Consider the following 15,585-nt stretch of genomic DNA (forward strand, 5'->3'; position numbering starts at 1 on the left):
TGTCGCAGCACATGGTCCCGCCGTCCCGGAGCCGCCGGCATCGTACCCTGACCACCTCCCCAGCCCCACTTCCCGGCTTGTGGGCCAGGCTGGGGGCTCTTCCCGTGCTCCACAGCCGGGAGCTGCTGTTGGCTGCTGTCACTTGAGCCAGGAGGCTCCGGGTACCCCTGGCTGAGGAATGTCGTTCTTAGAAGGTGCCAGCGTGTTGGCCTGGAGTTCCCTGGGGAGGAAGGGCAGACCCTGCCTCCTCATCTGCAGGGCAGTGTCGGCTCTCAGGAGTCGTGGCCTTTGCGGCTGGTGGAGCAGCTCGCCAGGCTCCTGCTTAGTTGCTTTTCTGTCGAGTTTTTTTTTTTTAATCTTCTTATTTATTTTTAATTACCTTATTTTAGCCGGTGGGTCTCCGTTGCCACACACGGGCTTCCTCTGGTTGCAGAGAGCAGGGGCCGCTCTCCAGTTGCGACGTGCAGTCTTGGGGTGGTTTCTCTTGTTGCGAAGCAGCAAGGCCCAGCAGTTGTGGTTCACGGGCTTAGCTGTCCCGCGGCACTGGACCAGGGATCGAACCCACGTACCCTGCATCGGTAGGTGGATTCTTAACCACTGGATCACCAGGGAAGTCCTGTGTGCAGGTTTGATCTGAACGTCAGAAGCCCCAGGAGCAGCAGCGTGCAGGCAGGCAGGCAGCAGGGGTTCAGCACGGAGGCGGCTGGGCTGCGGGGGAAGGAGGCAGGAGGCCGGGCGGGCAGAGCTGCCTCCCCCTCCGGCCTCCTCCTCGCCGTCCCCACCAACTCGCCCATCCTTCTCCCCTCACAGACACTCCGTTCAGCCCCCTCGGGCCAAGCCTCTGCTCTCCGACCCCTCGTGCTCCCGCCCCAGGGCAGCCTGGCAGGCGCTCCCCGCGGCCGCGCTGTGCGGGTCCTGGCCTTCGCGTGGGCTCTGCCGCCGGCCGGGGCTCCCTTGTAGCTGGGAGCGTGGCCTCGGCGTGGCCCTGGGATTCGGTGCTGCTGCTCCCGCAGTTGCATTTCTGCGGGTTTGAGTCTGTGGGTAGTTCAGTGTCTGCGTGTTGTTGTTCAGTGTCTGCGTGTTGTTGTGATGTGGGTGGTCACTTTGTTCCTCTCACAAGCTCATTGTCCCTGAGTTTTAGTCCCAGTGGAAGTGGGGACACAGAGGACATGTGGGGTCAGAAAAGCCTGAGAACCCCCAGGGCCACCTGCTCAAGAACCGCAGCCTAAGCCCCTTTGCACACGAGCGCCTTCCTTCCTCAGACGACGTGCCCGCCAGCAGAGCTCCCTTCTGAGCTGAGGGGGTGAAGCAAGCCGCCCTGTTCATGCACATGAGGGGATCTGCCGGCCTCTCAGAAAGCGCGAGCGGAGTTAACGCCACCCGTCCTTTCTGCCAGCCTGAGCAGTGTCACACCGAGTGGCTTCATTTGCGTCTCTGATGTTGAGCTTCATCTGTGTGTCCAGCGTGGATTTGCTGCTTGCAGAGACCCTGAACCGAGGCCTGGGACTCGGCACAGCCAGAGTGCACCATCTGGGGGCCAGGGTCCCCTTCCTCGTTCGGCTCCTCCCTGCACTCCGCCACCAGAGCCTCCTCTTTAACATGGACCTCTGCTCAAATGCCCACACAGTCCGTCTGGCCACAGGATGGAGGCCCAGGCTCCTCAGCGTGCCCTTTCCCTGCTCTAGCTTGCGGCTCTGTGCCCCTTCCCTCAACTCTGCCCTCCTGTGTGTGACTGCCGCCCCTGTGCAGGCCTCCCGGGATGCACCCAAGACCAGCCGTCCGTCCCCTCCCCTCCCCTCCCCTCCTCTCCTCATGCCCTCACCGTCTCTCTGGGAGGCACTGGCCCTCCCCACAGGGCACTGTGCTGCTCCGCAGTTGCTGACCTTGCGCCTTCCCATCCCGCCCGACACCCAGCCAGTGCCCTGGGAGCAGAGCAGCTCCCTGCATCCCAGGCAGCCGGACCGGACCTGGACCCCAGAGCTGCTTGCTGAGGTGCAGTAACCTCCCCCCGACCCCCGCTCCCGGCCACCTTGCAGGAAGAGTCTGGGCAGTCAGTTCTTGCTCGGAGTACAGGGGCTCACATTCAGGCTGACCACAGCCAGAGTGCCCCCCATGCCCCTCCCGGTGCCCAGCGGCAGCCACGCTGACCGATCAGCGGCCGTTCTGGTTATTAGACATGGTGAACCCTGGAAGCGAGGGGAGGCTGCATTGTAACTCAGAGCCCCGGCTCTGAAGCTGGCAGGCCTGGAGCCTGCAGAACCCACGACCGTGGCCCTGGGTAATCTCAGGGCACCTCCTGCCCCCTAGACCTCCTTATCAGGTCATCAGTGTGCACTCACCAAGGCAGCGCCTCGCCCAGGGCCAGGCGCCCAGGACGGCAAGATATGCCCCAGTCATTCGAGCCTTTCTCAGGTGATCCAGGAGGAGGAACCGCTCCTGGTAGAGGTAGATCCACCTCTACCCCCTAGCTGCAGGGCCCTAAACCCGCGATTCGGTGTCAGGAGCTGTGTTTTCAGGCCTGCAGAGTGGGAACAGTCGCTGTCTACCGGCCACCTGGCAGCTCAGCATTCTTGCTGGTTAGGCGAGGGGTCAGGACCTGGCCCAGCACGTGCGGTCTCCAGACGGCGGGTTGCTTCAGGGCTGCGGTGGGGCTGGATGGGGGGGTGAGCCCTGTCCCCGGCCCGGCTGCCCCCCACCGCCTCCTTGCTGGCGGGCCCTCCGCGGCTGGCCAGGCACTGCCCCCGGCTCAGGGCGTGCGCGGCGGTGACTCAGCCACGGCCGCCCCCACGCACCCTGCCTGCCTTGGGAGGAAGTCTGTTTCCTCACACTGTGTACTTTTTTCAAAAATCTGCATCTTGGGTTCCAGATTTTCGTCACCAAAAAAAAAAAAATGTGTATATATATGTATGTTTCTTGCTAATTATTTCTGAAACAAGGCATCTTAGAAACCCTGGGCACTCACAGGCTGGTATTGAAGCGGCTGCAGGGCCCAGGCCAGCCGTCCACCCCGCCGCATTCTCCACAGAGGCCCCCTCAAATGCAGGCTGGGCTGGCCAGGCGCCAGGCTCCAAGGTACCCCAGACTCCCAGGATGGGGCGCCGAGGGCACCTGGGGCCCTGTGAGAGGTGAAGGGGTGGCGGGAGGGGAGTGAGCTGGGGAACCCCACAGCGCGGAGTGAGGGCGCTGCTCTGGAGGCGGACAGACTAGCCCGCGGAGGCGGTGGGAGGAGTATGGGTCCAGACTTCACCTCGCCAAGCCCCGTCTGTCTGCCCCCCCGGGGACAGTACAGCCCCTGCCTGACAAGGCCGTTGAGAGGACACGGCCAGTGTCTCCATGCGGGGCGCCCACAGGCGAGCGTGGCCTTGCTCCTTGGGGGAGCCCTGCAGCAGCAGGGAGGGGCTGTGACTGTGGCCTGGGGGAGGGGTCCCAGGGGGCGCTGGGCCAGGGACACAGCCGGCAAGCTCCGGGGCACGGGGGCACGAGCAGTGGTGTGTCTGTAGGGAGCAGGCAGCTCGGTGCCACCGCGGGCGGGTGGAGAGAGGACAGTGAGGTGAGGTGTGGGGAGTTGGGGGAAGTGGGGTCCGCCAGCCCAGCCTGTGACTCGAGGCCTCTGCGGGTCTGGGATGGGAGCGGCCCACCTCTGCCTGCACCCCGCAGAGCTCAGCCAGGCCCTGTCCATTCAAGCTGGTTCCCCTCTCCATCCCACCCACCAGGGGGCTGGGGGACACCCCACCCTCACCTGCTCGCTCTCCCGGGCAGCTCTACCTGCCCTTCCGTCCCGGCATCACCCTCCCGGGGGCCTTGGTGTGTGGTGTGCGCTGGTCCCTGAGAACCACGCCGCGTCTCTCCACAGATGACTCTGGGGACGACGAGGACGGGACTCCCTCCCCAGCCGACAAGAGCGAGCTGCACGGCACCATCAGGAGCCTCTCGCTGAAGCTGGACGACCTCAGCACATGCAATGAGCTTGTGGCCAAGCACGGCGTGGCGCTGCAGCGCTCCCTGAACGAGCTGGACGGCCTCCGGATCCCGGCTGAGAGCAGTGAGAAGCTGAAGGCGGTCAACGAGCGGGCCACCCTCTTCCGCATCACGTCCAATGCGATGATCAACGTGAGTGCCCGGCCCGCTGGAGGGTGGGTGGTCTGGGCCGCCCCTCCCTGCTTTCCGCCTCCTCCGCATCACCCCATCCACGCCCCTGGGACCGGGCCAGGTCACTGGCCCTCACTGTCAGGTGGAGCCCGGACCTGGTCATGGGGCCCGGCAGGCGCTTCGGGCCTGGGCACGGGAGGCCGTGCTGAGCGGAGCAGTGAGCTCCGTGCCCACAGCAGGGACGCGGCTGCCACACTGTCCCACCACAGCTGCTGCTCACCCCCTGTTCTCGAGTGTCCAGCCCAGACATGGTGTGTCCGGGACCCCTGAGCAGGGGGGCTCGTGCATGTAGGGGGTGCCTGGCATTGGAGGAGTCCCTCGGCCAGCAGAGCTTCCCAGCTGAGGCCGCCGCGGTCTTGCCCACCTAAGAGTAAAGGGCTGAACGAGGGGCCACATGTGTGGACTGAGGGGTCAGCCCCAGGGGTCACCCTCTGCACGGGTCCCAGGAGCCACATGGCAACGTGACCAGGAACCTAGAGGGCCTCTCGGTGGTGGCGGAGGACAAGGCTGAGCCAGGCCACAGGGCCCGCCCTCTCAGCCTGATGAGTGCTCCCTCTGGACACAGGCCTGCTGGCCACAGCCTCCCCTCCAGGTGAGCCCCGCGGGAGGGCACACCCCGGCCAGGATGGTGGCGCTGGGAGCCAGGGCCAGGCGTGGGGAGTGGAGGCGGGCCCAGAGGACGAGGCCCAGGGCAGGTGTCAGGACGGCTACAGCAGCAGCAGGCAGTTCCCACCTGGGGACTCGGGCCCTGCAGCGAGGGGCCTGGGCGGAGGCTGGGCTGTGCATCCAGCAGCAGGGGAGCCGAGGGCAGTGGGATGGCGGGGGCTGCAGCCCACTGCACGCCCGGCCCCTGCACCCTGTCCCCGCACTCCAGGGGCCTGGGTCAGCGCGCATCTCCTGGTGACGGCCCAAGGGCGAGAACACGCTCACAGCTCCCGTGGCACGGCCTCCCCGCCTGCCGAGCCTGGAGCCGCATCGTCTCCACGGGCCGTTCTGGGTTTTCCCAAATAATGAGCTGCTCAGCTGACGTCTCTAGCTGAAAGAATTTATCGGGCATCAGAGGCCCGTCTGTTTACAAAGCCGTCAAGACGGCTCGCCACCTGAGTGTGTGATAAGTTGCGTGGCGGGAAGGAAGCTGAAGCCCCGTGGTTGGTCAGGAAGCCCGTGGGCGCCCCTGGCACCAGGAGATATAGCCACATGGCAGAGCCTGCGCTCTGCCCGCTGCGATTGTGACCCTGAGGAGGGCCCTGCCCCGTCTAGCTCCCGTGAGGGGCAGAGAAGTGAGCTGCTGGGGGTCCAGGCTTGAGCAGAGGCCCCATTCCTTATGGGGGCCCTTCCCTTCAGCTGCTCCTCACCCAGCAGGAGTCGGTGTGGCTGACAGACACCGAGTGCCCACACCCCCACCCTGGCCAGGCCTCGGCCTCCACCCCAGTTTTGAGGAGGGGTTGGACCAAAGAGCTGTAACCGAGGCCCGTCCCGCCCAGGACCCCTTACCCTCCCCATGGCCTCACCATTAATACCCACGGGGAGAGCGGCCCGGGGCCACCAAAGCTGGACACAGCCCAGGTCCGTGCAGCCTGCGGGGGGAGTGTTAAGTCCTCGTCATGATTGGGGTAAGACCCCCAAGGGCCACAGAGGCCCCTCCTACTCTGAGGTCAACACAGGGAAGGTGGCCTCTGCCCAGGCCCAAGCCCCGTCTCAGATGCTGAGACGCTGAGACCCTGATGCACCTCTTACCTTTGGGCAGCAGCCGGACCAGGGTCTTTCCTGCAACGGTGGGGACCCAGGATGGGCAGGAGCCGCCCTAGTTGTCCCCTAGACCCCTCAGGTCTCACGGGAGGAGGAGGAGCCTGGATCTCCCACTGCTGCGAGCCCCCGCCTTCCACCACCCCCTCCCAGCTCCCTGCCCAGACTGTGGGGAGCCCTCCACAGGAACCTGGGGACCTCTCTCCCACCCACTCCCGGCCCCCACCCCACCCCGCCCAGGGGGAATCCTCCATGGGAACCTGGGGGCCTCTCCCCGACCTCCTGTGCATGGTGAACAGCGGTGGGTTTTCCACCTCACAGGCTCCAGTTGAGCCTGGGTCGTGGCAGGGGAGCAGGAAGCGGGGGCCGGCTGGTCAGGTGGTCACCTCCGTGGGAGGGCCCCAGGGAGGCGGCTGCCGGACCTTCACTTTTCCTTGGAGTCTGGGGTTGAGCAGCCTTCAGGAGAGAAGTGGGACAAGGCTGCTGAGCCTCCTCCGGATCTGTGGGGAGGTAGCGTTGTTCTCAGCCTTTAGACCCCGAGCTCCCAGCAGGGCAGGGAGGGAGGCATGCTGGATGGTCTCCAGGGCCCCAGGGACCATGGCAACCGAGGCAGGCCTCCCCGTGGCCCTGCTCCCCGAGGGTGGCCCCTGTGATGTGTGTTCGAGGGAGCGGGAGGCTGGGGGTTCTGCATCAGGGATATTGCAGTGTTCCCTCTGCTGTGCTGCGCCTTCTAGAATATCCCTCCCCCTCCACACCGATGCTGGGCAGATCCCTGCTCATCTTTCCGAGGCCCCTGTACGTCACCACAGCCAGAAGGGCCTCCTGTTAGATCCCCCAGTCCCCAGGGGGCACCACTGAGCCAGCCAAGCAGTACTTAGCCTGCCATTTCCACGTCTGATCCCCACCCGACACTGTACCCCTCAAGGCCAAGTGCAGGTCTTACCTGTGGCCCTAACAGTGGCCCAGTGGGGCTGCCCGAGACACCACGCTGGAGTCGCACTGGGCCTCACGTCTCAGGAAAGCAGCTCCAAGTGGCCCACATCTCAGTAACCTGCTACAAAGTCATCCGAGCCCCATTTCCTCAGCTGCCACGTCGGTAAGAAAGTGCAGGCTCTGCCCCCAGACGAGGCCCAGAGCAGGGTGCAGAACCACCCCAGTCACCTGGCCTTGCAGAGGCGTGACCCAGCCTGGCTGCAGAGAAATAGGAACAGGGCTTTATGCCGTCAGATCATAAACGTGTTCTTCTCACAGTAGGGTCTTCCTGAGCCCACCCACAAGCCCAACAGCTACCCCCAGGCCCGTCTCACAGTCTGCTTGGCTGGCTCAGCCCTGGTGCCAGGGGCTGGGATGGGCCACTGGCCCACAGGGAGCCAGACAGAAAGAGAAACAACTTCCTGTGGCCACACCGCCGCCGAGGCGTTCTGCACGCCTGGCCCACTCAGCAGCGTACGGTAGGGAGACTGAGGCAGCTGCTAAGGATAAGAGCCCAGGTCTCGAGGCTCCAGAGCTCCCCGCTCCAGCCTGTGGTCTCCTAGGGGGCAGGAGGGTCAGGAAGCCCCCCTCTGCCCACCCTCACCCCGCCTATCCCACTCTGCCCTGTCGGCAGGTCCACGTACCTCTGGGACTTTGAGAAATTAATTGAAGTGCAGCTGATTCTGGGTGCCGCACGGTATCTCCTGCACCGCACGGCGCCTCCGTCGTGCACGCATTCACGTCCCTTTTTTGTTCTCTTCCACTGTGGCTTATCCAGGGTGCTGACGCGGTAGGACCCTGTTGTTTCACGGGCTTTTCTACCCCAGCATCGTGCCCGTCCTCCTCGCTGAGCTGGGTGCCTGCAGGGATTGGACCCACTCTCCCTCATGCTGCCGGAGCCCTGTAACTTCCAGGCATGGCACAGAGTCTGGCATGTGGGAGCGTCAGTGAAAGAGAGAGAAAGACAGCGGGGTGGGGCAGAGGCTTGTGAAAGAACGCAGGAGCAACTGAGCGACCCACTCCGTGTCCGGCCGAATTCCCTAGTGAGCGATTTCATGAGACTGATCAAAGGCGGGCCCGTGCTGGCATTGCCAACTGCCATTTAGGAGGAGCTGTGAACAAGCGGGGTTCCTAGGCTGAGCCCCAAAGTGTGTGCGGGGCACCCCCAACCCTGGCTTGGGTGTGGAGGCCGCGAGCCGCCCCAGAGCGCCAGGACACACCCGTGTGACAGCAGTGGCTCCGTGACAGGGCCTGAGGCGGAGGAGGACAGAACTAACACGTCGCCAGTGCATCCTCGGGTGTTAGTTTCCAAGGGCTGAAAGAACGCACTCCTGTCTTCTTCCCCCGAGCCTGTCTGCGTGGTGAAGCAGATGCCCTGGTTTGGGGCCGGCCTCTGGGGGGTGGCAGTGATGGCAGGCGCCCAGGACACCCCGGTTCCTTCCTGGTATCGTTTGCTCCCTGCAACAGCCACACGAGGTTGGTGTCCTTACAGCTTCCTCGTCACCGTCATTTGGATCATTCAGGTGCAACCGCAAGGCCCAGAGCGAGGGCAGCCCCAGTGTGGAGGGGCTGGGACCCCCTCCTGATGCGGCGCCTCCAAGCTGGGCAGGAACAGGGTGAGGGCCGCCTACAAGTGAGCAGAGCTGGGGGTGGGTGTGCCCCCCAAAAGACCAAAGACAGTTGAGGTGCAGGAAGCTGGGGGGCGGGGGCCACCAAGTCCCCTGACGAGGGCCCAGCAGGATGGACCTGCACGCTGGGTCCCTCGTTTGCCAGGGAAGGTAGTGGCCCACAAAGGACACACCCTGCTGCCTGCAGCAGAGCTGGCCGCCAGGGGACTGCGGACCCTGACTGCTGGGACACTGGACACGACCAGCACAGCTGGACCTGGGGCGGGGGGCCCAGCTCCAGCTGGGGGAGCTGAGAACAAAGGTAGGCTGAGCAGATGTGCTGGGCGCTAGGGAGGCGGATGGCGAGGGGGAAACCGCCGCAGCAGGACAGGCCAGTGGAAACAGAGGCAGCGACTCCGGGCACTGGGCTGGGGCCTCGCCTGTGGGGCATCAGAGGAACAGAGCTGGTCAGCAGGGGCCCTTTCTCGCTGGAGACCCTCTGGGGCTGCTCTGAGCCCTGTCTGGAGAGCACGGGGCCCCCTTGCACCCACCCAAGTGGAGCCACCCTCCGGGTCGTTCCAGGGCCTGCGGGCAGGCTCCCGTCCAGCTGACTGCTGCCTGGCTCCCAGCAGCTTGCTCACTCGGGGCCTAGGGAAAGGAGTAAAAATAGATTCCAGGACTGTCTAAAATCAGTTGGCGAACTGGCGTCCAGATGGGACTGGCTCCTGCCCACAAGGGTGAACTATTTTGAGTTTGGAAGGAGCTACTTTAAAGTATGGACAGAAGTGAGACACCGCCCCCGCAGGGCCGTGAGCGAGTGCCCTCCATGTCCAGGGAGGGCTCGCCCGTGTGCGTGGCAGCCAGGCTGAGCCAAGCCCACAGGAGCAGGGGGCCTGGCCCCGGGAGAGGCTCGGCCCAGAGGGGCGGCAAGGCTGGTGGACGTGCAGTGTGGCTACATGGCTGGTCCTGAGCCACAGGCCCCCCTGCAGAGCTTGGCACCACTGTGGCTCCTCGGGACCCTTGTTCTCAGTCTCAGAGCCTGGATGGCTGTGCTCCTACCCAGGTGGCCACCTGTGACCTGGGCAGTCCCTTCCCACTGTTGGGAGGAGAGTGCGGAGGCCAGCCTGCCGCTCCTGGGTGGGAGGGGAAGGCAGCTCCCCAGACCTGGCGTGAGCTGCTAGACATACAGAGGGGCTCACGGAACCTTTGACTCAGAAGAATTTCCCCCTATTCGCCGCCTTTAGTACCACAGAGCACCGGGGGCCGGTCCACATGATGCGGGCCGTGGGAGGGTCGATGTGGCAAGGTGGCTGGCCGCCCGCCAACCTGGGAGCCCGAGGCTGAGAGCCAGCCACGGGGCCATACACCCGGGCATGGCGTGGCTGCTGCAGGGGAGGCATGGCCCTTCCCCCATCCTCCCTGCGAGCTGGGTGAGCAGAACCTGCTGGGTGTCAAGGGCTGGAGACCGTCCGAACTGGCCCTGTGGCCCAGGGCGCCTGCCCAACCCGGTCCTGGACGTCGGCCCTTGAGCTCACCTGCCCTGTGGCTCCGAGGGCCACCCAGTCAACACTCACAGACTCCCCGGCGCCCTCATGGCCCAGCTGGGTCAGCTGTGGCCAGACAAGAGACCGATGGGAAACCAAGCAGCCGCTGGGAAGGCCAGACCCAAGCAGGGGTTCCAGCTCTGCAGACCCTCCTAGACTTTGGGAGGCTCCCTGGGCCACAGGGACAGGGGTGCAAAGACCCAGGCAGAGGCCCAGCACCCTGCTCGCCCGCCCTGGTGTGGGGAGCAGGGAGGCTGGGGTTGTGATGAGGATTAGGATTAGGGGGGACAAAAGCCATTAGTGCGCGTCCTCCTTCCTCTGGGTGTGGCTGGGCTGGGGGCGCAGCCCAGACCCTTGGCATCTGCCCCACGGGACACCTGCTGGGGTGACCAGCAGCCGCTTCCCTTGGGCCCCAACGGGCTCCCCAGGTGGGCAGCCCTCAGCCACCTTCACAGGCCTGCCCCTGGGTGGGCGGCAAGGTGATGCCGTTAAGGGCCCCGGTGTGGGCCCAGGGCAGTGTGGGGGGCTCTGCGGCCGCAGGGCACTATCCTGTACAGGGCGGGGCACAAGGCCTCGGGAGGGAGGAGAGGTGACTGTGCTCACAGCCAGGGCCAGCCAGGCCCTCCAGGCGCCACCCCCAGCTGCCTGCCCATCGCCGGGCCCCAGGCCTAATCCAGCTTAGCGAGCAGAGCTCAGCATTCTGGGTGGCGGGGCCAGGCCAGCCCCTGCTCCCTCTACATCAGCCAGGATGGGGCCCGGGGAAGGGCGGCAGCCTCAGGGGAAACCGCTGCCTCTGGGGACGGACGCCAGGTAGGCAGCTCGGGGCGGCAAAGGCGCGGGCTCCCATCACCTGTAGACGACCCCCGCCCCTGACCCCTGGCATCGGTGGGAATGGCCCACCCCAGCCGCGTGCGTCCAGGCAGCCCTGTGCCTCTGGCTCCACGTCGGCCTGTCCTTCAGAGGTGGTGAGGTGGGGGGCCGCCGGGGTTTTGGCGGGCAGCCCTGGCTGTGTCAGCAACAGCCTCCACCTCAAGGCCCAGGCGGGGCAGCGTCCCAAGGAGCCCGGCTCCACTGCAGGGAGGCCCTGGGGGCCACACCAGCCCAAGGGGGCGCCCACACAGGCGTAAGGACCCAGCTCGACAAGGGAGACTCGGACCCTGGTCCTGCAAGCACAACCTGCGGTCTTGGGCAGGTCCCTTGGCCTCCCTGCACCACACCACACTTGTGACGGTTCCTCAGTGCTTGTGAGGGTGCCAGCAGCCCTTGCCCCAGCCTGTGGGCGTCAGAGGGTGGTGGGGCTGGAGAAAGGGAGGAAGACACGGGGGCCACGCGGGAGGGAGTGTGGGGAAGGACGGGGCCACAGATGAGTGTGGAAGAGGTCTAGGACTAGGTTTGAGAGAAGCTGGGCAAGAAAACGGTCGTTTCTAGAGTATTTAGAGCCTCATGAACATCAAGAGGAGGAAAGGAGCCTAATTCAGCTTCAGACCAGTCATCTTTCCCTCGTTGGCTTTGTCATTTTTTAAGGATTTACTTGGCTCTTCTAGGTTTAGCTGCAGCACAAAGGATCTTGAGTTGCAGCATGCAGGAGCTGTTCCCCTGACCAGAGATCAAACTTGGGGCCCCTGGATTGGGGGGGTGAAATTTCAGCCTCTGGAGAAGAGGCTTTTCTCACCAGAGAAGCCCCTTTTCTAAACTGATTTGCATTGTTAACCTGAGGTGTATAGCAACGTGGCTCATTCATCCATTCATTCTCCGACCCTTTTCCACGTTGTCACAGGACACGGAGTCGAGTTTCCTGTGCTGGACAGTGGTCCTTGTTATCTTCCCCTCCTTGCTTTTGCTGGTAGGGACCCCAGGCCGTGTGGAGTTCTGAGTCTGTATGAATTATGTAGGTTGACCTGTGGCTCTTTCACAAGTATTGTTTTAAATGCTGTGAGTTATATAAAAGCAAAGCACCCACCCACGTTAGAACTCGCGGGGTGGACTGCAGATGTGTGCAGGGCTGGTGGGGAGTGACGGCTGCAGGCGCCACGCAGCACCCACCCACGTTAGAACTCGCGGGGTGGACTGCAGATGTGTGCAGGGCTGGTGGGGAGTGACGGCTGCAGGCGCCGCGCAGCAGTCACCCACGTTAGAACTCGCGGGGTGGACTGCAGATGTGTGCAGGGCTGGTGGGGAGTGACGGCTGCAGGCGCCACGCAGCAGTCACCCACGTTAGAACTCGCGGGGTGGACTGCAGATGTGTGCAGGGCTGGTGGGGAGTGACGGCTGCAGGCGCCACGCAGCACCCACCCACGTTAGAACTCGCGGGGTGGACTGCAGATGTGTGCAGGGCTGGTGGGGAGTGACGGCTGCAGGCGCCACGCAGCAGTCACCCACGTTAGAACTCGCGGGGTGGACTGCAGATGTGTGCAGGGCTGGCGGGGAGTGACGGCTGCAGGCGCCGCGCAGCAGTCACCCATGTTAGAACTCGCGGGGTGGACTGCAGATGTGTGCAGGGCTGGCGGGGAGTGACGGCTGCAGGCGCCGCGCAGCAGTCACCCACGTTAGAACTCGCGGGGTGGACTGCAGATGTGTGCAGGGCTGGCGGGGAGTGACGGCTGCAGGCGCCACGCAGCAGTGCTAGGTAGAGGCCCTTGTGGAACTGCCAGGCCAGTCCGACGGGGCAGGCAGCGCGCCACCGGGCAGGGCACCCACAGACCCCAGAGCCAGAAACCCGTGAGCACCCATCATGCGTGCCCCACATGGCAGCCCTGATCCCTTCACGCCCTACCCAAGACGCGCAGGCCAGGGGCCCGGCATCCTGCCCTGCTCGCCCCTTCTTGACCTAGGCAGCCCCTCCTCCCTGGGCCTCAGTTTTGGGGGCTTAGGAGCTCCCAGCAGGGGCCTTCCCTGAAGCAGTGGGCCCAAGGAGACAAGGGCACACCCCACCCGCCAACGCTAGGCCTCTGGGGTGAGTTTCTGACACCACCACACACCCAGCTCAGTGGCCCGAGAGCCGCCCAAACCAGCAGCAGAGTGGACCTGCACCCTGCAGTTGGGCTCCCTCCTCGGGTGGCAAACAGGTGGCCGGAGTCCAGACTAACCTGACGGGGCACTGGGGCCACGCTTGGGGTCAGCAGGGGAGGGATGACGTGCACGCAGGCCACTGGGGTCAGCAGGGGAGGGGTGGCGCGCGCTCAGGTCGCTGAAGGCTGGCAGCTCCCCAGGATGGGCTGAGCTCTGGGCTAAGGACCTGGGGTGCTGGGGCTCCTGTAAGCGTGGGGGACATTTCTGAGGGGTGCTCAGCCCCCCACCCCACCCCTCTGCTGCCTCTTAACCTGCCAGGGCAGACCCAGGAGAGAGGTGCCTGCTGGTCTAGCCCCTGCAGGGGTGGTCAGCGCTGCTGGCAGGGCCCCTACCCTGAGGTTTACTGTAAGAGGGGCGGGGCAGGGGTGAAGCTGGGGCCACTGGGGGACCCAGGGTGGCAGGCTTGGCTCCAGGTCACAAACTCGGGAGCAGGAGGGCTGGGCCTGGAGCGGGGCCCCCAGACCCACCTCGGGGCCCCTGGGTCATGCAGCAGTCCGTGGCTGCAGCTCCAGTCCAGGGGGTGAGCCTTACAGAGCCCACTGAGCCCCAGGCCTGCAAGAGCCGGGCTGCAGCCTCTCACCTCCAGAGCCTGCTGAGCACATAAGCAGCTTTCTTCCCTTCCCCAGGAGTCTCTCCCCCCACCCCAGCCCATGTTGGGACACCTGTCACAAATCCCTGCCCCGCTGGAGAAGCGAGTTACAGTGGCTTAGGTGTGGCCGAGCAGGGGTCAGACCTGCCAGGGAGGGCAGGGGCCCCTGAACACACTCGCTCCCCAGCGCCTTGCAGGGGAGCTGCTGGGGGCTGAGCCCGTTTCCTCTTGTCAGATAGGGACAGTGTCTCTCCTCCCACCTCGAGGACTCTGCCGGGTGAGCAGGGACAGGAGCTCACGAGTGCGGGGTCTGCGGGGCGTTCCTGTTGGGGTTCACGGACAGGACGTGCACTCACAGAAGCCAAGTGGCCCATGCAGGAACTGGGTGTTCCCACTCTGATCTCTCACGCTTTTCTGGTTTCTTTGAGGGCAGCCCTAACCACTGTGAGGGGTGAGGAGGGTGGTGAGAGGAGATGGGGTGTCGGAGGGAAGGTGCCTGGGAAAGGCTTGTTAAGGGGCAATGTGCAGGGCCAGCTGAGCAGCCGGCCCTCTGGAGCCCCAGGCCAGGGCCCGTTCTACAGGCCAGGCCGCCCCCGCTGGGGGCACGGCTCCCTGTGGGGTGGGAGAGCCGGCTGAGCCCGGGCAGGGTGCAGGTGCGTGCTCGGGGCTGACCTTCATGAAGAGGGTGTCCGTCAAGTGCTCCCTGGCCCGGAGCTCCGCGTTGCCCCCTGGCTCCTCCCAGCAGCCCTTCAGGTCATGGTGCGTGGCCCCTGTGCCTTTCTCCCTGCAGGACTCGGCTCTAACCTGAGGGGAGGGGCCAAGTGCCATGTTCATGGAGCGCAGTGGCTGTGGAGGGTGGCGGCCTGGGACCACCAATGCCGCTTGGGCTGGGAGCCAGTGTCCCTTCTGACCACGTTAGAGGGGTCCAGAAAGGGCAAGTCCAGAGGTGTCCGGCTTGGAACTCTGCCCTCCAGGGACAAGAGAGGCCCGGACCCTCCTCTCCACTGCGGTGATGGGGGCAGAACGACCATCCCCTGCTTCCTCAGCGGGTGCCGGAACCACCTGTGGACCCAGCAGGCTGGACAGAACCTGGCTGGCACAGCGGGCCACAAGTCTGAAGGGAACTTGTGGTAACTGACTGTGCGCTAACCTGGTACAGGATTCTGAGTCCCAGTTCCTCTGCTGGAACTGGGGGCTTCCGTGGCGGCTCAGACAGTAAAGCCTCTGCCTGTGTACGGGCGTGCCGGCTGCCAACCAGGGCGGACACCAGGCTGGCTCTGAGAAACCTGGGGTCTCCTGACCCATGACAGGCGCAGGGGGCAGCAAAGGTGTTTCAGAGCCCTTTGGGGATGGCCCCCCGGGGCCTCCCTCTCTGCTCACAGGCCATCCCCCCCGCCAGGCCTGCAGGGACTTCCTGGAACTAGCGGAGACGCACAGCCGGAAATGGCAGCGAGCCCTGCAGTATGAGCAGGAACAGCGCGTCCACCTAGAGGAGACCATCGAGCAGCTGGCCAGGCAGCACAACAGCCTCGAGCGCGCCTTCCGCGGCGCCCCAGGCCGGGCCGCCAGCCCCAGCAAGAGCTTCAGCGAGGGTGAGCGGGCACCCGGCCACCCGCCCTGCTCCCTCGGCATCCCCTCTGCCAGCCGGCTCGGCTTCCCCGGCCCCCGGGCACGCACCCCTCCTGCCCACACCTGGTGCCCGTCCGTGCCCCTGCACCCCCATGACGGGCACAGGCTCCAAAGATGACCCCTGTGGCTGGGCCTCCTGGGTGCCAGGTGGCTGCCCACCTAACCTGGGGCTCAGAGGTCACAGGCACCCCGGGAAAGGGAAGCTGGGCCACTGGCCAGCATTTTGGGAGATGGGGGAAGCTTCCAGAAGGAGGGAGGCTCCCTGGGCAGGAGGCTGAGA

The 15,585-nt window shown here is 65.0% G+C and overlaps 1 protein-coding gene across 2 annotated transcripts in view; it reads left to right on the forward strand.

Moving 5' to 3' along the window:
• OSBP2 (oxysterol binding protein 2) overlaps window positions 1-15,585 on the forward strand; it is a 122,022-nt gene that overhangs the window by 92,696 nt on the left and 13,741 nt on the right. For both annotated transcript variants that reach the window (XM_069556926.1, XM_069556927.1), the window contains 2 exons: window positions 3,854-4,110; window positions 15,076-15,268. In XM_069556926.1, the coding sequence (XP_069413027.1) occupies window positions 3,854-4,110; window positions 15,076-15,268 (450 nt within the window). The remainder of the gene's footprint in view (window positions 1-3,853; window positions 4,111-15,075; window positions 15,269-15,585) is intronic.

This window comes from Ovis canadensis, chromosome 17 (assembly GCF_042477335.2).
Source record: "Ovis canadensis isolate MfBH-ARS-UI-01 breed Bighorn chromosome 17, ARS-UI_OviCan_v2, whole genome shotgun sequence".
Classification (NCBI taxonomy): Eukaryota; Metazoa; Chordata; class Mammalia; order Artiodactyla; family Bovidae; genus Ovis; species Ovis canadensis.